Genomic DNA, 24,356 nt, shown 5'->3' on the forward strand with positions numbered 1-24,356 from the left:
AAACTGTAGACCAAGATGATAATGCAACACAATTGTGTGAATATTGTATTTACAAATCCACCTCTAGTCTGCTGGTCCTTTACGCTTTAAAAAAAATCCATATGCAGGTTCGAGTAGGCGTTCACTCCGGGCCTGTGTGTGCGGGAGTGGTGGGGGTGAAGATGCCCCACTACTGTCTGTTCGGAGACACCGTCAACACGGCTAGCCGGATGGAGTCCACTGGACAACGTAAGTCGTTCGACAGTAGTAGAACTAGAGAGTGGGAGGCTAAAGGCGTCAACTCCGGGCCTGTGTGCGCGGGAGTGGTGGGTCCAGCCGGATGAAGTCTACTGGACAACGCAAGTCGTTCGAGAGTAGTAGAACTAGAGAGTGAGAGGGTAAAGGCGTGCACTCCGGGCCTGTGAGCGCAGGAGTGGTGGGGGTGAAGATGCCCCACTGCTGTCTGTTCGGGGACACCGTCAACACGGCCAGCCGGATGGAGACCACTGGACAACGTAAGTCGTTCGAAAGTAGTAGAACTAGAGTAAAAGGGTAAAGGCGTTCACTCCGAGCCTGTGTGCGCGGGAGTGATGGGGGTGAAGATATATCGTATATACCTATTTGACCTATCTTAAATTTCGAATCAGGCCGTTATTCACCGCTAACTTACGGGCGTAGCGTTTCATCGTAGCTGTATTACGGGCTTTCGGGTATGTAGCGATAATTATCCAAGAGGCGAAAAGACAACGTGTTGTGTTGTGATTAGTGTTGAATGGGCTAAGTGATAAACTGCTGGTTTTGTTTGAACGAGGTGTTAGAAAGAAACGCTTATTCTTTCATGACGTAATCACTAATTTAGCCATCTTCCAAGGATCGTAGCGTCATGAAAATTGGCAGCTGTATGATGACAATACAATAATATGGTACTGTCGAACTGATCTGATGATGGAGCTGGAAGATATGAACTGGGACTTCATGATGGAACATCGTATCATAGCTGTGCTTGAATTTGTTAGAAAAGTCCTGTAATGAACTTTGACCACGATTAGGTTTCAAGGTCCGATGTTGAAGCCGGAGGATAGGCACTGGCATTCCATGATGGAGTATCGTATCATAGTCGTGTTTGCACTTGTGAGAAAGGTCACGTAATGGACTTTGAACACGATCAGGTTTCACATTTATAAAAGCGTGTTTTTCTAGTGTTTTTTAAACTAAGTATTAATTTATTATTTTTATATAATGAATGAATATAGAAATAAACATGAATGATTCCTGTCTTTGTGTTACTTTAGCCCTCCGTATCCACCTAAGCGAAAGCACACGCGCGCTGCTCGACCAATGGGGTACGTTTGTCGTCGAGCGTCGAGGCGAAGTAGAACTTAAAGGCCGAGGCCGAATGCTAACCCATTGGCTGCTACACTGCTCGGAACCCGAGGCCAGGCCGCTGGCAGCGGGGCCGCAGCCGCCGCCGCAGTACCCGATACTGTTCCCGGCGCTACCGCAGCCGACTATAGCGCAGCATATCCCGTATCTGGTGGTCGATCCGCCGACGCTAGCTGCTTGAGCTTGTACCGATAACGTTCCTAATGTTGTTTAAGGTAAAAAAATCTTATTTCAATGTCATAATATAGCAACGTGTTGTATTTCTTTGTAAGACTGTTTTCCCTTTGATTTGTTGCGATATATACTTATTTAAATAATGTATTTAATGTAGAGTTCTATACTTAAGATGCATACTGTATTTATCATTTTCATTAGAACTTTCTTTTATATGTTGCAAAATAATTAGATGCTATCCTTTGTATTAAAGTTAATCATGATTAGATTATTTGTTAGAAATATTTATGTTACGATGAGAGGCCTAAACGAAACTTTTTAAATTAGAAATCTATTATTAATGCCAATTATTAGATTGCTAAGTATAAACCAAAAAACTTATTTTCGGCCGCAAAGGTTAATATATAAACACCCTTAATATTGTGGACGGAAATCCAATTTTCTCTCTAGAGCATGAAATGTGAAATATAAATCGGTTCAAATGCCGAGGTCGGGCTTAATTTGAACTAAAATGTAATATTTATCTTGTGGAACTTGTGGGTTAAACCCGACATGTACCGAATCTAAAATTGGGGCAAAGTTTTTGATTATTTTAAGAATACGCGCTGTTAAATTTAATTTAGTTTTCGTGTCATTTAATAAGAATAAAGATTTATTTATTATTTAGATGTGAGAACGATCCAGGGATAAAAATATGACAGTTCATTTAACAACATTACATGATTATTTTTGTTTTTAAAGTAAAGTGACTTTTACTTTTAAAATGTTTATAGATTGCTTTGTTATTTCTTGAAAATTAAGTATTTATTAAAAGAACATCTAACAAAACTTACTTCCTTGGTTTATTCATTTGATAAATGACAATAATAAAAATCTGACATTTCCATTTGCAATACTGGCAAATTACAAAATTTTTACTCGCATAGCTTGGATACCGTGACAACTGTAAATATTGTAAAATTTTTGCGTTTTCAAGTTATTAATTGTATGAAGATGACTTACTGTCACCATACCCATTATTGCTAAGTCAAAAATACTATAACGTCTGCTTAGAAAAAATAGTGAAGATCCGTTCAAGAGCATATTCGTTAACGTGTTTTGATTAGGATTGATAAACATAAAATATTTTTTTTTGACGAAGAAATAATTAAGGTGTGGCCGACACGGACGACCTGCCCCATAGAAAAAAAAATATTCTTCGCGTGAAAACATTTTTCTTCCCCACTATTTCTGGATTTGTGCCTAGTTCGTTTGGCTCGTATGGGCAGTTCGTAGTGTCGTCGATCCCGAACTTACTGATGTCAGAACCTCTTAGCCTTCGGAGAGACGTTGGCTCTCTTTGCATGTTCTACAGTCTGTATGGGGAATGTTCCGAAGAACTTTTTGAATTTAATGCCATAATCACGTTTTTATCACCGCACCTCCCGCCAAAGGAGCAAAGCTGATCCTCACTTCTTAGATTTTTTTTATGGAGGATAGGCAGGCGTTTGACCACGATCACACCTGATGGTAAGTGATGATGCGGTCTACGGTGGCACACCAAGAATAAGCGGGCATCTCGCTCGTTTCTTCCTACAACGTGCAGAATGTGAAATGATTTGCCTTCTGAGGTACCATGGGCGACGATGACCGCTTCCCATCAGGCGGCTCGTCTGCTCGTTTGCTAACTATACTATAACATAAAAAAATGCGGAATACGCAATAGCTAAATTTACAGAACTGCCTAGGCGGCAGAATAAATACGCACTCGCTCGTGGAGGCTATTATATTTACATTTTATAACACTGCGCGACGGGACTACGTATAATTAAAACGGAAACATTGTGGAAGTATCTTTCAGGCTTGAGATAATACGCTGTATTCCCCAGATCCGGAATATTTAAATACCTAATTAACTTAATTATAATTAAGCTCATTATTTTCATGACAAATACATTTTTGCTCTGGATAACGTTCCGTCAGCTGAGATTCGGGTGAGTCATTAATAATTAATATCTATTACCTACCTACTGTAGGTGATAATCTGTCGTAAAAACTGTAAATATATACTATCGCTCCGTCTGTGACGGGCTTAAGATACTGCCAGATACTGACAGATATCTTATAGTATAGCTAAGCACCACACACGCCAACGACACCAAAATATACATCGTTGTCTCTCTAGCACCCTACATTGTGAGAGAGACGAAATATACCAAAATATATTATAATATACCGAGCTATATATCGCTAGGTATCTTAAGAGGCCTTGCTAAGAGATATCGTAAGATACTAAAATATATACAGAATGTTTGGCACATGACCTGTCATAATTTTTTGGTGTGTAGGTGGTGTCATTTCCTTCCTTTCCGTCCTTGGGAACTTGGTCCTAGGAGCCACGGTTCTGGAGATACAATTTTTTAAATATTTTTCCTAAATTACCCATAATCTGATATTCGAAACCCCATAAAGCCTGACCAGTAATATATTATGATGACGCGCCATATTGCGTAATTTCACTGGAACTAAATTTGTCATACTAAACTGAACTGTCACCCTATACAAGAAAATAACAGCGCCCCTTGACAATGATCATATATTTCTGATCGGGCTTTAACTTATTTTTGTGTATGGTTTTAAAGGCATATTTTGTATCATTGTCTTTTGTTATGTCTGTCTACTTCCAAATACTAGTTTTTTGTTATATAGACCACAAAATGATCGAAAAAAAGAAACATTCAATTGTTAAATCGGTTAGTATGCAGTCTTGCATCTGTCCTACTGCCTGCCGCCCCTCACCCCGCCGCCGGCGGCCGGCGGACCCCGGCGGCGGCGGGCGGGGCGCAAGCTCCCTCCAGTCCACGTTGTAAAATCTACTCGACCAATTTAAGAAGGCTCCATTTCCATACCTATTATTAGCAATCAGTTACCTTTTTAACTCTGTCGGATAATATAATGAAGAAGCACGAGTGTTATAATATACTGAAAAAGCACGAATGTTTAATATATAGGATTATAATGTGGAATAAAAACGCCGTTTTGAGAAAGTTGAAAAATATCTTTTGGTATATTATCGCTCGTCTGTGACGGGCTCAACAACCTCAATCGTCATAACAATATTACTGTCTAATTTTAAGTTACTTTCAAAACGAATAACATGATTTAAGGGGCTGTCAACACCCAATGTTCTTGAAATTGATGGAACTTAAACAGTTTTTTAAGAAAGACTATTTGTTTTAGTCGAGTAAGAAAAATATATGTTCATATTCATTATATTTCAAAGACCGTGGTTGTACTCGATACATGATTGAACAAAATCGGCTCGATAGAAAATAATTGCAAAGATTGGTCTTAAAATCACAATTAAACGGTTTTATGTTTTTATTGTTTTGACTTATGGGTCTGCAATTAAAATCACAATTTCAAAACATTTATATCTAAACCGCTATTGAGTAAAATATTACACTAATAATCCACTTTTTTTTTATTTAAATATTTTTCTTATTATTCCCTTGCCCAGGCCCAGTAAGGCCCTTATTAGCAGTCAAACTCCGATACAAATAGACAGTGTGCGCGCTTTAGGTATTGACAGCCTCTTAACGATCTTATGACATATTAAGCACATGGAGATTTTTCCGAGTCGATTCAGTATCGACAAATGAGGTTACAACCTCACAAAGGAAATAGAAACACGTGTAGGGACTTAAAATCACACAATTTCTGTTGAACACACACAACATTAATTCTCTAACATTTACATGGAAACAATGAATGTGGATATGAACCGGCTACGTAAAGCCGAGTTTACACGCGTCGTAAATGCAGCTTCAGCGGCCATTAAATTAAATTATGCAAATCATAACGCTACTATTCCACTGACGGGGTTGGCGCATAACGCTTTTATTCAAAGTCTAATCTCATACTCTAATTTACTCATATTTTTCTGCTATAATAGGATATTGAACATTATGCATATAAAGACGAGACAACGAATAATTATTCTTTATTTTTAAATTCCTGATACTAAAATAATAGGCAAAAACAGAGCATAAAACAGACGACATGATAATAATTGTGATACATGTTACTGGAAATTATTTAATTTTCTTATGGAACAGGATATAAACCATATAAAATAAGAAAGTTTCAATCGCAACTGCAAATAAATTGTCCGTTTAATTGAACTGTGCGGACCATTGTGCAATTGTGCCGAGGTCGACGCACAGTGTAGACCGCGAGCCAGGAACAGGTTTCCATGACCAATCGCCTCCATGCTGAAAACTCGTATAGTGGTTAACGGCTATGTATAATGAACCCTCGTGGACGCCAGCTGCCGCTCCGTTAGTGGATTGAAGAATGGCAGTCACCGAAACACGTAAAACAGATTTATTCATCGCCTCCCGTTTGATACGTTGTCAGACACTAAATGTTGTTAATAAAAAAAATCGTCAGCCGGTTGTATCGCGGGGTTAAGAACGTCAGCTGGTCGCATGAACATATAGGAAATAAGCGCTTTACCTTTTTATGATAGTAATAAAAAAAATGAAATTTTGCATGTAGTATTTCATCAGGCGTTTCAAATACCTAAACGGATTACGCAATTTACACATTACGCATACTTTGCGGAAATAAAGAGGTAAGGTACGTATTTTTTACATCATTGTATTATGTTTTAAGTAGTCACGTTACTTTACCTAAATTATAAACTTTATATTTATTCCGCGAATTTCTTTACTATATGACATTTAATTATTTCAGTTTGGAATACCTTGTGTTTTGCGCTTAATCAATCTCTTTTAAAAGTTATGCTCTGTATCTTTGGGTATTTAATAAAAGTAAACAAAACCTACCCTTCAATGGCTCTTTAAGCCAGATGAGGGTAGATGAAAACGTTACATGATCAAAGAGTGTATGTTAAAGTCAGTCAAGTCGTTCAGTGACAGATCCAGGCGGTTTTATCTTTGGTTGGTTAACCAATAAATGTTATAACTACCCGAAAATATACAAATTGTTTGTTTACTTTTATTTAAATACCCAAAGCTACAGAGTATAGGGACGTCCTAGTAATTATGACTCTGATGAACAATAGCCAATACTCTTTTACAAGTTTCCAAGTCCTTAGGGCTAATGGAAATTTTGAATACCATAAACTTATTTACTAGATAATTGCTTTATTGTGGAGGTTTATATTAGAAATATACGAATATTATATAAGTAAGTACCAACCTACTTATACTCGGGAAATACGTCAACCAAATCTAATTAGTACCGTAGCGAGAGAGCGTTGCGTGAATTCAATTCATGTACGTAATTATCTACGTCAGAATTTAATATCAAGGATATAATAATGGTATTTTGTTTATAACGAAAAGGTACGAGTATACACGTGAAAACATCACACAATTTTAAGACGAGATTAGAGGACATAATGTCCTTCGACGTATTGGAAACCACGTCAGAGTTAGCACTAAGTGACAGCGCGACAAAACAGAACATGCAAGAGGGACAACTTTTCTTGCTCTTATCGTAATAAACGCCCGCGACAAGTCACACTATTATAACAGTACATTATGATACAAGTGCAAAAAGTAAAAAAAATACTAAAAGTAACGAATTACTTTTTCGCACGTGTATCGTACGTTTTACAGTACATATGGCCCTTTAAATTTTCGACATACGCGCGTATAGTGCTAGTTACAGTACTACAGATCGTTTTTAGGGTTCCGTAGCCAAATGGCAAAAAACGGAACCCTTATAGATTCGTCATGTCCGTCTGTCTGTCCGATTCTGTCACAGCCACTTTTTTTCCGAAACTATAAAAGCTATACTGTTCAAACTTGGTAAGTAGATGTATTCTATGAACCGCATTATGATGTTTACACAAAAATATAAAAAAAAACAATAAATTTTGGGGGTTCCCCATACTTAGAAATGAAACTCAAAAAATCTTTTTTCATCAAACCCATACGTGTGGGGTATCTATGGATAGGTCTTTAAAAATGATATTGAGGTTTCTAATATCATTTTTTTCTAAACTGAATAGTTTGCGCGAGAGACACTTCCAAAGTGGTAAAAAGTGTGTCCCCCCCCCCCCCCCGTAACTTCTAAAATAACAGAATGAAAAATCTAAAAAAAATATATGATATACATTGCCATGAAAACTTCCACCGAAAATTGGTTCGAACGAGATCTAGTAAGTAGTTTTTTTTTAATACGTCATAAAAATTAAAAAAAAAAAATTTTTTCATCAAACCCATACGTGTGGGGTATCTAAGGATAGGTCTTCAAAAATGATATTTAGGTTTCTAATATCATTTTTTTCTAAAATGAATAGCTTGCGCGACAGACACTTCCAAAGTGGTAAAAAGTGTGTCCCCCCCCCCGTAACTTCTAAAATAACAGAATGAAAAATCTAAAAAAAATATATGATATACATTGCCATGAAAACTTCCACCGAAAATTGGTTCGAACGAGATCTAGTAAGTAGTTTTTTTTTAATACGTCATAAAAATAAAAAAATAAAAATTTTTTCATCAAACCCATACGTGTGGGGTATCTAAGGATAGGTCTTCAAAAATGATATTTAGGTTTCTAATATCATTTTTTTCTAAAATGAATAGCTTGCGCGACAGACACTTCCAAAGTGGTAAAAAGTGTGTCCCCCCCCCCGTAACTTCTAAAATAACAGAATGAAAAATCTAAAAAAAATATATGATATACATTACCATGCAAACTTCCAACGAAAATTGGTTTGAACCAGATCTAGTTAGTAGTTTTTTTAATACGTCATAAATGGTACGGAACCCTTCATGGGCGAGTCCGACTCGCACTTGGCCGCTTTTTTTTATAGCATTACAAAAAAAGGCAAACAATCTTGACGTGTCTTTTTTTCAACGTTTTTTAAAAATCGATAAAGCAATAATGTAAATTATCGTGTATGATATATAATTGTTACATATTTGCCGGGAATAATTTTTCAAAAGTGTTCTTCAATAAAAAGTCACGTCAAAGTCCCTTTTTTTATAATGCTTAAAAAACCAACTATAGGACAATAAAGTAGCGCCATATGTACTGTAATAGTACATTACGATACAAGTGCGAAAAATAGGAAATTGGAAACGAGTGGCGATAAATTAAAACACGACCGAAGGGAGTGTTTTGAAATCGACACGAGTTGCGAATTACCTATTCGCACATGTATCGTACAATGTTTTATGGTATATATGGCCCTTTAAATGTTCTACACAGTAACGTAATATGCTAATTTGCGCACTAGTGCGGTAAAGTAGCACCATATGTACTTACTGTAAATTATATGAATGATTTGTACAGACAGCGTCAAATACTTCGTAGCAGTCAAAGTAGCCAAATAATTCGGTACACCATACTAAATATATGGTGTACCGAACTATTTGGCTACTTTGACTGCTACGAAGTATTTGACGCTGACTGTACAATGTCAATGTCAAATTGTTATTGATTTCACAGTTTATGTAGTCTCATAAGTAGTTGTTTATTGTGTACAATTGAATTAAGTAAATTATTTATATCAAATTGTGCCAAATATGTATTATAGTAGAAAAATATATATTGCATTAGACATAACTTGACAATTTTATATTTTTACATCGTTGTCTTATATCAATGTCTATTTTTGTATAAATGTTCCTAAATGTTAGTTAATGCTTGAATAGATACAGGGGCAGAGTTTGAAATAGATTTTCGTTTTATAAATATTATATGATTATATTTTTTCGGCTAACTTTTGAATGTACAATTGAGTTATGTCCTTGTATCTCTTATCTTTTCATAGCGGCTTCCATTTATGTAAGTCAATTAATTGTGTTTAATGTAGTTGTAAATGGAAATACTTTGATGTCAGAATTAGATAAAACACATTTTTATCTACATGTATGTTTTATTTCACTATCTCAAGTATTTATAATTAAAGTTGTGACAAATACCCTCAAATATTAATATTTCCATGTCAAAAAAAAACCTATGAAAGCAACTAGTATGGAGGGAAGAGGTAAGGAGAAAACTCTCTTATGAGAGTACAGTTGCAAAGGAATCCAACTGTCAGCTATAAATAACAGTTCCAGATCTCTCCAGAGTGGCGCTAGAGTAGCTATAAGACATGAATGAATTTAGCCGTTTTTGACTGAATGAAGTGCGCTGTCAGTGATTGGAATTTTTATCAAATACTCTAGGTATTCTGGCGTCACCTATTTAAGGTTTTTGACGAACACTTTCATACACAGAGAGGGTTCTCCTTACTTACCTTTACCCTCCATAACAGTTCACTGATTTCAACCTATAAATATTGCTAAATATATGCAAACACCATAGCAATAATGTAAAGCATCCTAGAAGCCGTATCATATACCGGAGAACGGAGAAACGTACACGATATGTATAGCATAATACGAGTTATACCACAGGCGACTACTAAAAAACTTAGTGAACGAACCTATGATTACGATTCTTAACGATTTTGTCGGTTATTAACGTCCGCTTGACTACAATATGCCGCTTAATGACCGCGGTTTTGGGCTTCAATATCTCCATGACAAACACTGCCATGGATACTGCATAGCCAATCAAGAGGCAGAGCATGCAGCTCAGAATCTGATGGTCCGTCAATGGTGTAGGGTCGGGGGACAGTTTAGTTAACGAACTGTAGGGTTTTTGCGATGCTTCGCGATCCAGCAAACCACTCTCAACGAACCTTGGAAGCCAGATGGAGAGTGGAAGAACGAATGGGGAGCTCATCTTCATCCAAATTACGAGAGGCACTGTTAGTAACGAGTCTGGGAGGATATGTCCGCATTCGTGCTCTTTCTTACCCTTTGCCATGCAATTTGCCCAAGCGTACTCAACAGACGTAGCCAAAACAAACTCCTTCCGACCTTCAACGATATCGGTGAATACTTGCTCGAAACTAGCTTCTGGTATAACGTCAAAATGCTCTTTTATGAAGGGATCGTATTCAAAATGAGTAAGTATTCCACCTCGCCCTCCGAATTTATATCCGTATTCAATAGTCTCCTTTAAATTGGCGAAGTTACCTACGACTGGATCAGTTTTCAAGGCTCCAATCAAAACGCTCTGGTAGGCACTCCTGACTACGAAAGTAAACCACATCCATAAGCTGATGATGTAGAAATCTCTAAAACGTTTAGGAGCCACGCGGATAGGTTGCCCCAGCATTACTCCCCACGTTCGAAAAGCAGCGCCTTGTATTTTGTGAACGTTCTTAAAATGTTTGTAGCAGAACTTCTTTACTCTTCGAAATTTTAGCGTAAATGGCAGAGAAGTTACAAAAAACACGATACAGAGTAATACCAGCCACAGATAGCTGTTCAAAGGTGTGAATAAACGCCACCACACCGGCCCTTGGCCTATAGGCGGGGCTAACCAAGCGAGGCGTACTCGAAAATACGGCATCGAATAGTCTAAAAGCCCCAACCGATCCACACCCAAAGGAATACTGCAAGTTGAAATATTCGCGAGCCCAGAGATGACGTCATTCAGGGAATCTGACCAGTTCTTGGCGCGATCTGAGTCTATGCTGACATAATCGCTCATTAAAATCATTGGTGTGAAATTCATTTGGTCCCTCAGCAGTTTCACGATTGTCTTTTTAATCATTTGCAAAGGGATCAGTTTTTCTGTTGTGGGATGATACAGCTTATTCGTGGATACGTAAAAGGGACACTTGTGCATGTTCTTCATCTTGTTAGGGAAATCTTTAAATTTCAGAGACGAATTTATATTCCAATGCCGAATGAGAACAGGTTCCGTTTCGTGGCAGTGCGTATAATTGCGATACGGATAGTACGTGTACAGACCGATTTTATCACCATCTCTTGTAATTATGAGGAGATTAACAGCGTTAAAACTCCACATTATATCGGTGATCCTTTCAAGTTTCACTGGATTGAGTAAGATGATTAAAAACTTTGCTCCACTGGTCAAAACGGTCTTGCCTTTTAGATCCGGCTTCATAACGTTAAGAATCCTTATGAAAGAGATGTAAGACTCTATTACGACTACTACATGTCTCGGTGGTGCATCATCTCTCTTCGTCTCTATAATAACTGTACCTTTAAATGATTTCAAGAATTTGTTTGACACTTGATCTTCAACTTCATTTGACAAGAAAACGGTGTGTTTTCTGACGTTAAAATTAGCGTTAGCCACTTCTACTGCGCATTTTATCATTTTGTATTTTGTTTTTTCTTCCAATGGGATTGTCAAATTAGCTACTATAAACAAGTAACAAGAAAATAGTAGTGATATTACTAAGGGTAGTTTATTCATTTTTAGAAAAGTACCTACATGAGAGAGTCCTAGTTGGATTAACGGAGAGCTAGGAAATGGCCTTTTAAGCTGTAAAACCATACGCCTGAGATAATGGCTCCATCAGTATGGACCATCAATCACGCTTTGTTCTCCGTGGCGATGCATTTTCGTGTCACGTAGACCAATTAGTGAGCTAATGGACGCAAGCCTTTGTGCAGTTTTGATAGCGGTGATTTTTTTTAACAATGGACAGCGAACATTAAAGCTTAGCATTTAGCATTAGCGAATATATCTTTATGGTTGGTACGGTATTGGATACAGTCATTGCCAAATTTAATTATTCAATCATCGATAAGCATTTAAAAGTGGACTGTGTTAAATACTAGGCAACATTACCATATCTGTTTCTACATAAGTATTCCACAGAGTCTGTGATAAATACAGGCAAATAAAAGTCGTATTAAGAATCATACGATCCAGCCGCCAAAACGCAGCTCCCATAATCGAAGTTACGGTCTTATTTTAAAACGACATGCTCTAATGACATAATACTTGGCATGAACATTAAAGAAACAATATTACCTATATATATGTCTGGTACTAGATTTTATTGGTAAAAATTTGTTAAGGTGATGCTTATTTCGTCGAAGTAATTTTTTTAAGCCTCAACCGCTTAATGTCTCTGCCATTAAAATTACCAAACGAGAAGAAAAGAAATGTATGAAGGATCCACCTTTTAAAAGTGCAGTAGCGACCTCTAAAACGTAACTGATAATTTAGAAAAAATCTACTTTGGTGTTTAATGGCAGATACTACGAAGAGATTAAGACGTAGAAAAGTTTAACTTCTATGAAATAAGCAACTTTCTAATATTTTTATAACAATTTCTATCAAAGAAAACTACAGTAAGCAGCAATCAGATATATATATATATGTTATTTAAATGTTCATGCCAATTTTCATGAACGTCGAAGAAGTTTCAGTAGTCCCAGAGTTTCAGAATTTTGTTTTAAAATGAAAGAGTAAGTTCAATTGTATGGAGGCGGCTAGGTTCGTGTGTGACTCTTATTATTGCGGCTACCTTATAGTTATAGACACAAGTGCGTCAAGCAACGTACAGAAATATGGCAAAAGTAGTGGTCAACTAGTATTTCAGTGGTACGCAGATTTAAAATGGTTTATCTTTACGAATGTCGCTTATCGATATCGGCTCGGCTTTCGCACTATTTCCCCTCTGCCGAAGCATATGCCCGACTAGACATAGCGCGGTGCGTGTTATGATTCGTCCGTACATAAAAAGAGATCGAGGAGCAAGATTTGTCTTTGTGTGTGTCATTTTCTACGTATTTGTGTCGTCATGACAGATTAGATTGTGTATGTATGTAGTGAATGGGAAGTGTGACTGTTTGTACGTTTCCCCCCTAAAAATATGGTAGAACAATTTTCACGGTAACATATCGCTTGGGCCCTATCGCCCTTACGAGGTGTGGGAAGCCGGTGTTGCTCGAAGATATCATGTCACGGTAGAGTAAGCACATTCGGAGGGTACCCGCGACTGCGCTCTGCCATGCTCCACACTGCAACGCCGTTGCTAAGCAACGCACAAAACAAAACAATCCTCCACCGGCTATCATTTGTTTTTAATTTCTATTTAACTGCCAGTACTGTTAACGCAAATTCTAACGTTACAACATCATTTTACCAGAGTTATGTCGATGTTAACAATTTCTGCGCCGTTAACCCTTCCATAAAACGGAATGTTTCGTCGTCAACTGTTAATTAATTCGTTTAAATTATGACGCGAGCTCCTTGGCTGGTAATTGTGTTCATAATTCATTTTGGGTGTGTAATGGTATTAGAATTGCCAAGCTCTTGTAAAGTGAGTGAATATTATGAGCCGGGAACGATGACATGTCAGTCGTGCCCTGTTAATGCTTCGATGGCGACTTCTAGTGATGGTAAGTACTGACTTAAATTAACCTTTTTACCGAATTTTTTATGGTTCTGACACTTATGACATCCAAAATTCAAGCAAGCGTCGTTGCTACCGTCACGTCTAAAAACATCGACACGATCGAAGTGTCAAAAATATGTATACACAACTTTATGGCTCATATACTAGGGTAGTGTATACATATTTTTGGCACTTTTCGTATCGATATTTTCGGACGTGACCGCACAAGATATTAATTATAAGATTAACACGAAAGCTCAAATGTATTTTGACAATGTAGGCCATAAATACCAATTACAAGTGTTGCAAATGGGCAGGATAACACATTTGGGGCTTCGAGACAAACCAATCTGTAGGGCTAAGATGGTCGGCTCTTTATCATTTGTCACCATGCCTGTCACGTTCTAACAAGTATGTAAGCGCGAAAGTGACGGGCATAGTGACAAGCGATAAACACGGAATCATGCTGCCACTGCTGGTTTAACGATGCTTTAGATCAAATATTATGTACTCGTGATTTATCTCAATAAAAAAACACACACAACTGCATCAAGTATGTATTTTATTCAATAGTTTTTCTTTGTAAAAACGTGAAATATACATTTATAATACTTTCTTAATTAGAACTGTGATAACACGTACTAATGCAAAAGATAACTCGTATCATGAAAATGACAAATAGGTTCTTAGTAGCGATTACGACTTGCTAGAGTGGAAAGATTTTTAAATCTTGAGCGTCGAAACTAAAGGTTGTCTTCGTATTTCGTTGCGAATGAACTTACATAAGTCGTTCAGTGTAAAATAAATAAATAAACCTGTTTAAGCAAGTGCCTCTATCAAATAGATAAAAAATATAACAGTGATATTATCTTACGCTTCAGATATTTAACAATAAAATTAGCAAAATAAAATAATAACGAAAATGACTACGAAATGCAGGATATAAATTAGTCCCAACACTCTTGAAAATAAGCATTATGAAAGGTTATCTGTGTAATAATGTCCTATAATATTTATTTTTTATTTATTTATTTATTTTATTTAATGCAATAATAACACGTACGTTCTGATTAATGGATAACAAAGTTTAAAAGTTAGTAAGCATAATACAAAACAGTCGCACCACAATATCTGTAACGGCTTTGGTCTTATTTTGTTATGACCTTGAAAATCGCTCACGCTGATTGGTGTATGCGAAATTAAGGGTCTGTTTCAAAAGTCTGAGTAAAGTATTGGATAGCCAATTAACAAATAAATTAACTGCCAGATAAAACTTCCTGCAAAACTTAGCACTTTTATCTACCAGTTAAGCTTGTTTCAAGATTGTGAAACGCTAACGATGACTATATTTTTCAGATAAGGTGCAAATAGCTTATTCATGACTTTACTTGGACATTGTGAAACAGACCCTAGTGACAGTCATACGTGAGATGCGTGACGAGCAAGACCAATCCGATCGTTAAGATACATTAGGTTAAATCAGAATCGACCTTCTTGTCATCAGCAATCGCGATTAAGCGACTTATAATTTCCAGGTTTTTCATGTTCATGTGAAGAGTCCAGCATCCCCCTGAACCCCGGGCGTTGTAAGCCATGTGGTGCCACTGCTCTGGTGTCTACAGACGGTAATACCTGTGTGCCAAGACGGTGCCAAACGAATGCCGGGCGGACGGTGTGTAGGAGATGCCCTGCGGATTATGTGTCGGGTTAGTTTCCTTTTTCAAAAAATATTTCTCCTCGTATGTCGGTTTATACAGAAAAATTAAGTGCCAGCCGTTGCCCTATAAAATCGATGGCCGTCCACCACATGGGTGGCACAATTCTAGTTTCTACAGACGGTACAATTTATACGTGCCAAGAAGGTGCCAAACTGATGCCGGGCGGACGAAGTGCCGACGATGTCCGGCGGATTGTGTCGGTCTAGATGCTGATTACTTATTATTGAATACATTTTTAGATAGTGACAGCCAATTTGCTATAGAACCTAAATATTTATTTGAAATCTATTGCTTTGTGTCCCAGGTTCTTAAGAACTTATAGCAGTAGTAGTAGTGAACTTTTTATTGTACAAAAATACATATTAAAAGTAACATACAATTAGTAAGGCGAACTTATCCCTCCTTTAGAGTTTAGTCCGTTGAGTATATATAGTTATAGGATATAGGTTCTATAACTTATCGCGCATATATAAGTATGTGCACGTTACGTACCCCAGCTAGATGCCTAGTCAGGCTAGTTCTGTCCAGAAGTGCAGGATCCTCCACTTGTTTCCGCAGGCTTCTCAAAATGACTCTATTGTGTGGATGATATTGCCCATTTTGTACCTATTCTCTCAAAATGTTGCTGATGAATGATCTGGCGTACTATTGTTTTCCGGTAGTGACCCAGAACTTCGACGGGTCCCCGATGAAGGAGGTGCTCTGCGTGAAGTGCGCGCGGGGCTTCAAGGCCGTCAGTAATGCGTGCGTGCGGTGCGCAGCCTGCGTGTGCGCAAAGAATGAGGTCAGTGAGTGTTTAAGAAGTCCGTTTATCAATCACTGAGCTTATAAACGAACTTGTGTCCTCTATAAGAAAGGTTACCGATTTAACTCCTCTCACTCATCGATATATGAGGTGAAAATTAATGGATTTCGGAAAAATGATCGATTCTGTTTTCTTATGCCAGAAAAATAGAGAGACACATTGTTCATTTCATCGTCTATCATGATCATTTATACGACTTTTACTAACGTTGTCACTTTTTTCTAGATGGCTGTAAGAGATATCTGCGTTCTGAAGAGTTTTGTGAACGCGCGCCCAAAGTACGAAGGTGTGCTGCACCCCTTAGCTTTACTGGACATTATCAAATACGAGTATCTGTGCATTGTGAGTATCCACTCCTTTGTTTGATGTTTTTTTCATCATTTTGGCCTCCAGACGCCCACTGCTGAACACAGGCCTCTATTCGTGTACGCCACTTATCCCGTTCCTGAGCTAGTCGCATCCAGAAGTGTCCCGCCATTTTTCGAAGTCATCCACCCAACGAGTCAACGGACGCCAGGCACTTCTTTCATCCAAAAGCAGCCACCAATCCGTTAACATTTTGGTCCACCTGCCGTCACTCTGCCTGGCAACATGTCCCGCCCAATTCAATTTTAGCTTGGTAATGGCCTCATCCACGTCTCGTACCACATTCCTCAGTCCGTCTTGAAGTTTAATGCCGAGCATGGTATATTTTTTATAGCATTCTATGAAGTAAGTCTACCTACCGGCCTCTTTATATACTTACTACCTAAACCAGTAGGCAATTTTTTTCCATATACTACCTTCACAGACAGCTGACACGCATACCTTTGACAAACGTAGTCCCTATTTTCCTTCCTGGATATTAAGTTTATGGAAAATATTTCTACAGAATTTATTGTACATATATTGACCAATTTGACGATTGCCCCTTCGTTTGACTTTTTTAGTTTTTTTGATTATTAAGTGTAAAAGTAAGGAGCTAAAACAAATTGGAATAATAGTAATAAAAAAATAAAGATAATAATAATAAAATACTTTATTGCACACTACATAATAAAAGTTACAGAGAATTCATTGGAGTCTAACAGTGTAGGTAACAACAGGCGGACTTATCGCTAAACAGCGATCTCTTCCAAACAACCTTCAGATAGCAATAATAATAATAACAATATGAAATGTTTTTTTATAATGTGTTTATATATTTTTGTAGTGTCTTGGAAGTGTTTTATATTCATGTTTTACAAAACCTAAACTAAAACCCAAAATAAATAAAGGAATTGAAATATCTAATAATAATAATCGAATAATATATTATTATCGAATTAATAATTGAAATATCTAAAAATAAGAATCTAGACCTACTAGTTATAGTTAATATACATCAAATCCCCTAAAAATATTTTATATAATTTTAATATCTAGAGAGCAAAATGAAACTACATTTGCAAAGAGAAAGGTCGTCCCTTTGGTCTTAAAATTTGACAAGCAAATTCAATTAACAGAAGGCATCAATAACCATGAGGAATGTATACAAAGGGTCTGAAAGAAAATGCTGGAATGAAGCTCTACTCAAGAAAAAAAAACGAACTTCAGCTTAAAATATTATTCACCGGATCCCTTTGTTTGACATAATTATTGAAAGTCATAATCAGATTATCATTAGTCACAACTTTAAAACCGTTAACTTTTCAGGAATTTCCTTAGGATATCCTATAGATAGGTTAGCTTAGGTTTGTTTTATGGCAATCCTGAATAGTTAGCCGTTTCTGAGAAAAAACAAATTATGACTAACGAAAATGCGGTCAAACAATATATTATGACTTAAAACTTTATGGGAAACAATACAGATCCATTATTGACTGTATGTATGTGGCAATACCTCCAACCTACGTGGCAATACTTATTCACCGTATTCAAGGGTGCTGTACTTTTCATCTTTTCTTTATTGTTTTTCGAGTGTTTGCTCTGCACTGAGTGTTTTCAGAGGTTATTGGAAATAGAATCCTTAATGGCGTGGATAAAATGAAAGAAGTCAATAGACTTTAATGTAATACGAGCGAGTAGGTCAAAGAAGCCTTAATCTACTTCTAAAATTGGAATAAGAACCTTTGATGTGTAATAAACTAATAAAATACACTCTAGTTAGGGTTCTGTAACTTCTGTACCAAAAAGGTACAAACGGAACCCTTATGGTGCGACTCTGTCCGTCCGTCTGTCTGTCACATTGCTAATAAATATCTTGAGAGCTACTTAAGCTATAGAATAGTTATGAACAACGCTAACCCAGACACATTGAAACTGTTTTTTTTTGTGGAAAATGCCCAATATAAAGAGGGGGCAATATTTCAAAGTCTAGTTACCAGATCAAGTGAGGTATCATTCGAAAGAGCTCAAATTGAACATTAAATAACAACTTTTCTTTTTTTTTTGTAGTAAAAAAAAAGATTTATGAAGGAAAACGTGAACGAAAGATTTGTTTTCTTAAATAACATTTACATTTACAAATTCACACGTCTATCTTGATAACTTTTTTATTATCTAAAAACATTTTCTAAATTCATTTACAATTTAACCCCCGTTGCGGGTTTTTATTATACTTGAAATGTCTATGAGATAACACTAAAAAGACCTTCTTTCAAATAAAACAGAAACTATAGACACCCGTTCTCATCATAAATAATTATTCCTTAAAAACTAACTTATGTACATACAGTTCGCGCAAATTAGCCGATAGATGGTGCTGTACCCGGTTATGCTTAATATACTTCTGCTCAAAAGTCTTTTGTAATTATAGTAAAATGAGGAAAGTGAAAGTTAGTACGGAACCCTCGGTACGCGAGTTAAACGAACTCGCACTTGTTTTGAATTATCATTACTCATTACAATCACATATTTACAGTAGGTATGTTGCAGTAAAACGGCAAAACGCAAATCAGCCTCGCGCATCTTATAATATTTTATTGTTTCCTTAAAGTCGACTCACGCTCGATCTTTCCGATGTCATGACAACAAATGATTCTCACTCGTGGGTACAATAAGTGATATGTTATTACCAGACACGTCACTGACAGCAATATTATTCCCACTCGTACAGTCAGTTACGTGGTATTTTTGGAATCAAACTTTATTTAGATCCACGAGTCCCTGATGCTATTGTTACCTACTCATAAAACCTACAGCGCGCATTGTCTACACTACGGGGAGTTTAATATATAAAGCTAATTGTAATTAAGTATTTTACGGTATTTGTATGTGAGAGCCTACTCACAATATGCAGTTTATTTATTTCACTTTAAATTAAATATTTATTATCCACACTAGTGCCTACATAGGTTTTTGGGGTATGAAAAACACTTGTAGGGAACCCTCATACTGTCTGTTTTGTCCCGAGCAAAATAAACTAGGTATCCCTAACTGACCTAGTATCAATTTAAAAATCGGCCAAGTGCGAATCGGACTCGCGCACGAAGGGTTCTGTACCATTACGCAAAAAACAGCATAAAAATCACGTTTGTTGTATGGGAGCCGTACTTAAATATTTATTTTATAGACAGACGGACAGTGAAGGCTTAGTAATAGGGTTTCTGTTTACCCTTTGGGTAGAGAACCCGAAAAAAGATATAATAAATAGGCATGGTAAATAGGTAGGTAAAATATCTTATTATGACTAGTTGTTAGGTTAGGTCAGTAGGTAGCAGTGTTGGCTGAAACGTTAATGCAATTGACTATTAACCATTACAAATTCAACACCGTTTACGGTTCAATTTGTAATGGCTTATTGTCAATAGGGTTGTTTCCATCTACAAATCTTAGGGCAGAATTGTATCCCAATAAATTCTTTTGGATTATAAGAACATGTTAAACTACTTGTAGTGGACCTGTAATGACCATATTTTTGTAAATATTGAATTTAAAATATCTTTTGGCACACGTCACGTGACCAAACTCGAAACGGCATTGAAGATTCTGATGACGTCACAACTCTCGGATTGACACTGTTGACAGCTAGGCGATAAACAACAAATGACAAATGTCAGTTGACAGTTCGTATCTTCTACGTGTGTATGTAGTTATGTGTCAAACCGTAAACTGTGACGTCACACAATTTTCAAAGAGCGTTTTGGGCGCCAAAGCATCTGTCAAAATATATTTTGTTAATTTAACATATTTAAAGCCGTTTTTAGTATAAAAGTTGAGTTTTAGGGCAACAAGCGTTTCAAAAAATTGGAAACAACCCTATTGCAATTAACGCGTTGGTCATACTATTTTTCGTTAACCCGCTCACCCGATACATGCAACCGCACCAGCTAGCGGACTTATGGGTCAAGTTATACTAGGAACAGTCACAGTCGAGTCGAACACGTTTTGTGAACTGAGTAGGTACTTAGTTATTATCATATGTCAGTGATTCATCACAAAAGGCGCAGGTGGCGGGTATGGGACGCTAACTTTGGATGTAACAAGAGTTGGAGGAGGGAGTTATGTTATTATGATGCTCTTAGAGATCCTCTACATTATCAAACGGACTAACGGAATTTAAATTTAAGAGTGATTTCATCTAGTGAGTGCCATATAACGACGATGCAACGTCGGTGCGTTTTTGATCATAGATTAGTATATCTTATACCTTTAAACGAGCAATTCTTATATATATACAATATATATATTTCTGTGATCTCGGAAACGGCTCTAACGATTTCGCTGATTTTGGTATATGGGGGTTTTTGGGGGTATAGGTACAATCGATCTAGATTAGTCTTATGTTTGGGAAAACGCGTGTTTTCGAGTTTTTATGTTTTTTTCTTTCGACGCAGAATATGGTCGCTAATTTCGTGTTGCCGGCCACTGTCCGTCTGGTCCAGCGGGTTAAGACGCGGACGGCTGGAAAAGAGTGTCACGGGTTCGAATCTCGCCCGGTGACTAACTTTTTTTTTATATGTTCAAGTTTATATATATATTTTTTAATTTTTATTGTTTCAGACAAGTTTAATTTATTAAAAAAATGTATTTAAGATTATCACCTATCCTATACACCACTATATTACAATAAATAGTTATAACCGAGCAAAGCTCGGTCGCCCAGGTACTATTATTACTAAGTATGAAACAAACAAATAATAATATATTTGCAAAAAAGGATAAAAAGGTTCTAAACAGTGATAGATATAGATTTGAATCGACCGGGATATGGACCGTGATTACCTTTTATATTGTTTTCGAGCTCCCGATATTTCAACGCAGTTACATGCATCTTGTTCACGTTTAACTGGAGATAGCAGGTGGGTGTCAAAGTTGTGTAGACCGCGCGCGTTTGTGCGCGTCGGCTGCGTATTCATTATTCGCTTTAAGTCTAGTGAAACTTACCGTGAATCATTCAAAACTGTTAGTAGTAGGCATCTTCACAATAATAACATATAAAGTAATTACATTTGAAAACTTAATAACTATAATTAATGGTATGTGGTTAGATAAGTACTGTAAAGGAATACGGTCTGTCTGAGGTGGGAAATGAAAACACTCAAGGTAGATTTCTGGTAGTATATAATTGTATTGTTTTATACGTTCAGCTAGATTACAATTTCACTACCCGTAATGGCTGCCACCCCCCGAATTAATCGCCTGCAGATATTTATTCCTTCAGCAGGGCGATAGTTCTGAATTCAAATAATCGTTGCCAGTTATCTGCCACGAGACTACCTGTTTATTATTATTATTGGGGGTTTTTTGGGCCTTTGAGTGCCACGTCGACTAGATAGTGATCTATTGTGACAGCCCTTTAAAGTTCATTACTGATGCCCGTTGAATCCAGGAAATTCCAGATTCTTTGGGCCGTAATGTTCTGTACCTAATAGGGTTGCAATACGTGCCGCCCTAAGTGGGTACTTCTTTTTGACATTAGTGGTCCACAGGAACAGAGAATGTGCATTACAGTCTCCTCTGACTCCTTGCAGAACCTGCATGTCGCGTCTTGTTTCTTAGACTACCTGTTATCTACCATGAGTACCGTGAAGGTTGGAAACCTCCACAGTATAATGATACTTATTTAGCTAATCAATCAGTACCCCTAGTGTAAATTTGATCGACATCATAACGTGACGAACGCGTTTGCGTTAAGTGTCATTTTGTATAGGATTTTGAGTTTCCAAAACGTCCCGCTTGGCGCGCTCTTTCGAAATCCAATACAAAATGAGACTAAACGCAAACGCGTACGTCACGTTTGGAAATCGAATTTATTTACACTAGGGGTGCAGATGTGTCCACGTTACGGATAATTTATGATTAATTACAACCCTCGCGCTAATTCAGTCACAAATGTAATATTGGATCCGGGATTATCTCAAACCCTTGAATTTTGGGAGGAGGTTATATTACGAGTAGGTACCTATCTTATATCTTTGGGGGCCTTTACGGATACATTTCGACCTATTGGGATATTTGGGATCTTTTATGCAAATTATCCCCTAAAGAGCGAATCGAAACGAAGGCACGGCGCTGAAACTGTACTGTTTGTATTTTAATTATTGCGTCTTATTACATTGTCACACTGCAATATTTCCGTATTTAGATTAGATTACGAAATAGAAAGGGTCTAAAAAGCGCCTTAGATCCAAATACAGTGCGTAAATTCAATACGGGTGAATATTTAAGCGATGGTTAGTTAGTATAGGACCTAAGAAGTACATTAAGATAAATTTTGCTTAGAAATACAATAAAAATAGAAAATAATTCAGCCTGCAATATAAGGCAACACACAACTTACGAGATACGAGCTTTTTAAAATAACTGACTTAAAATAAGACTAAGAGACTTATAAAACATGCAGTTTTAAAATGGGGGAAAACTGCAGCTTCCGGGCGTTCTCGGTTCAGCATATGCTACGAGCAATTATTAGAGTTGGCGTAACTTGACGTTCCTTTGCGTGTACAACCACAGGTATAAGACAATCAGTTGAATTTTTACACAGCAACACGACTACAGAGCATGCCGCAGGCTAGCCAGCGAGTGTGTGAACAACTTCTATCCGAGTGAGGCCGCTGGCCCGTGTCGGCTGTGGCTGCAGCGTGGTTTAGTGGCACATAAGGGTACGTTCAAATCATCATACTAGTTTTTATTAAATATTTAAAATCATTTATCCTATCAATCAGTGTTCTGGTACTTCTGGTGTTTTCACAGCATTTCTTTCTCGTACTCATTACTACCCCATTTACCCTCCTTTCCTCCCCACCCTTCTACTTCAGGCCGCATAGCCAACTTGCTAATAATTAACGCTCCGTAGCGTATCATAGTCATCTCTCTATCACACAGTAGTGCAACAGTGAGGCTAAGCCTATGCTAAGACGCAGGCGACTCTGCTCCACGCAGCGCAGGGCAGTGCAGATTTTGTAAAGTATAAAACGTCCTTGCGCCGCACCGCGCACAGGTAAAGGATGTTCCATACTTTACAAATCTGCTCTGCCCTGCGCTGCGTGTTCGCTACGTAGCGTTAACGATTAGCACGTTGGCTACGAGGGCAGGTGTCAAATTTAACTAACTTTATGTGTCTGAATATTCAGTTGTCTATAATTTTATAACTCAATATTTTAATCAATATAAATCGGTTATAATTATAAACCTATTGTAAGTAGATATATACTGAAATTTCCACCTTTCAATCGGCCCATTGCAGGCATTAGATCTCAAAATCTTAGATCTAGATTAATTAGAACTGGAAAGAATGAGAAATGTTTTAGTCCTGAACACTGTTCGTTACAGGTCTGCCTCCTCTACTAATTGAGTCAGCTAATGACAAGGAGCCCGGGATAGAGCTGCCGCGGGGCAAAGTACGTACAATCGCAGATTATATCATACTACTGTACAAGCAATACCAACTTATTACTATAAAATTAAAAAATATATATTATAGGACATTATTACACAAATTGACTAAGTCCCACAGGAAGCTCAATAAGGCTTGTGTTGAGGAAACTTAGATAACGATATATATAATATATAAATATTTATAAATACTTAAATACATAGTAAACACCCATGACTCAGGAACAAATATCCATGCTCATCACACGAATAATTGCCCTTA

General features: G+C 37.2%; 3 protein-coding genes across 3 annotated transcripts in view; 2 read left to right on the forward strand and 1 right to left on the reverse strand.

Annotated features, from left to right (window-relative positions):
• LOC133527938 (atrial natriuretic peptide receptor 1-like) overlaps positions 1-824 on the forward strand; it is a 34,292-nt gene extending 33,468 nt beyond the window's left edge. The window contains exon 10 of the mRNA XM_061865138.1: positions 108-824. Coding sequence (XP_061721122.1) covers positions 108-323 — 216 coding nt within the window. The 3' untranslated portion in view covers positions 324-824. The remainder of the gene's footprint in view (positions 1-107) is intronic.
• Positions 825-9,023: 8,199 nt separating this feature from the next.
• LOC133527856 (uncharacterized) lies at positions 9,024-12,027 on the reverse strand. The gene has a single exon (XM_061865050.1). It carries the CDS (start codon positions 11,917-11,919, stop codon positions 9,973-9,975), a length of 1,947 nt encoding a protein of 648 aa, XP_061721034.1. The 5' UTR covers positions 11,920-12,027; the 3' UTR covers positions 9,024-9,972.
• Positions 12,028-12,621: 594 nt separating this feature from the next.
• The window catches only part of LOC133527942 (meckelin-like), a 96,275-nt gene continuing 84,540 nt past the window's right edge, over positions 12,622-24,356 (forward strand). Inside the window, exons 1-6 of the mRNA XM_061865143.1 lie at positions 12,622-13,778; positions 15,310-15,480; positions 16,155-16,276; positions 16,523-16,639; positions 23,244-23,361; positions 24,032-24,099. Coding sequence (XP_061721127.1) covers positions 13,616-13,778; positions 15,310-15,480; positions 16,155-16,276; positions 16,523-16,639; positions 23,244-23,361; positions 24,032-24,099 — 759 coding nt within the window. The 5' untranslated portion in view covers positions 12,622-13,615. The remainder of the gene's footprint in view (positions 13,779-15,309; positions 15,481-16,154; positions 16,277-16,522; positions 16,640-23,243; positions 23,362-24,031; positions 24,100-24,356) is intronic.

Source organism: Cydia pomonella, chromosome 18, assembly GCF_033807575.1.
Source record: "Cydia pomonella isolate Wapato2018A chromosome 18, ilCydPomo1, whole genome shotgun sequence".
Lineage (NCBI taxonomy): Eukaryota > Metazoa > Arthropoda > Insecta > Lepidoptera > Tortricidae > Cydia > Cydia pomonella.

What these genes read in the sequence shown, in the direction of transcription:
- LOC133527856 (XM_061865050.1), bottom strand. Translation starts at nt 11,919, where the DNA reads ATGGTTTTACAGCTTAAAAGGCCATTTCCTAGCTCTCCGTTAATCCAA.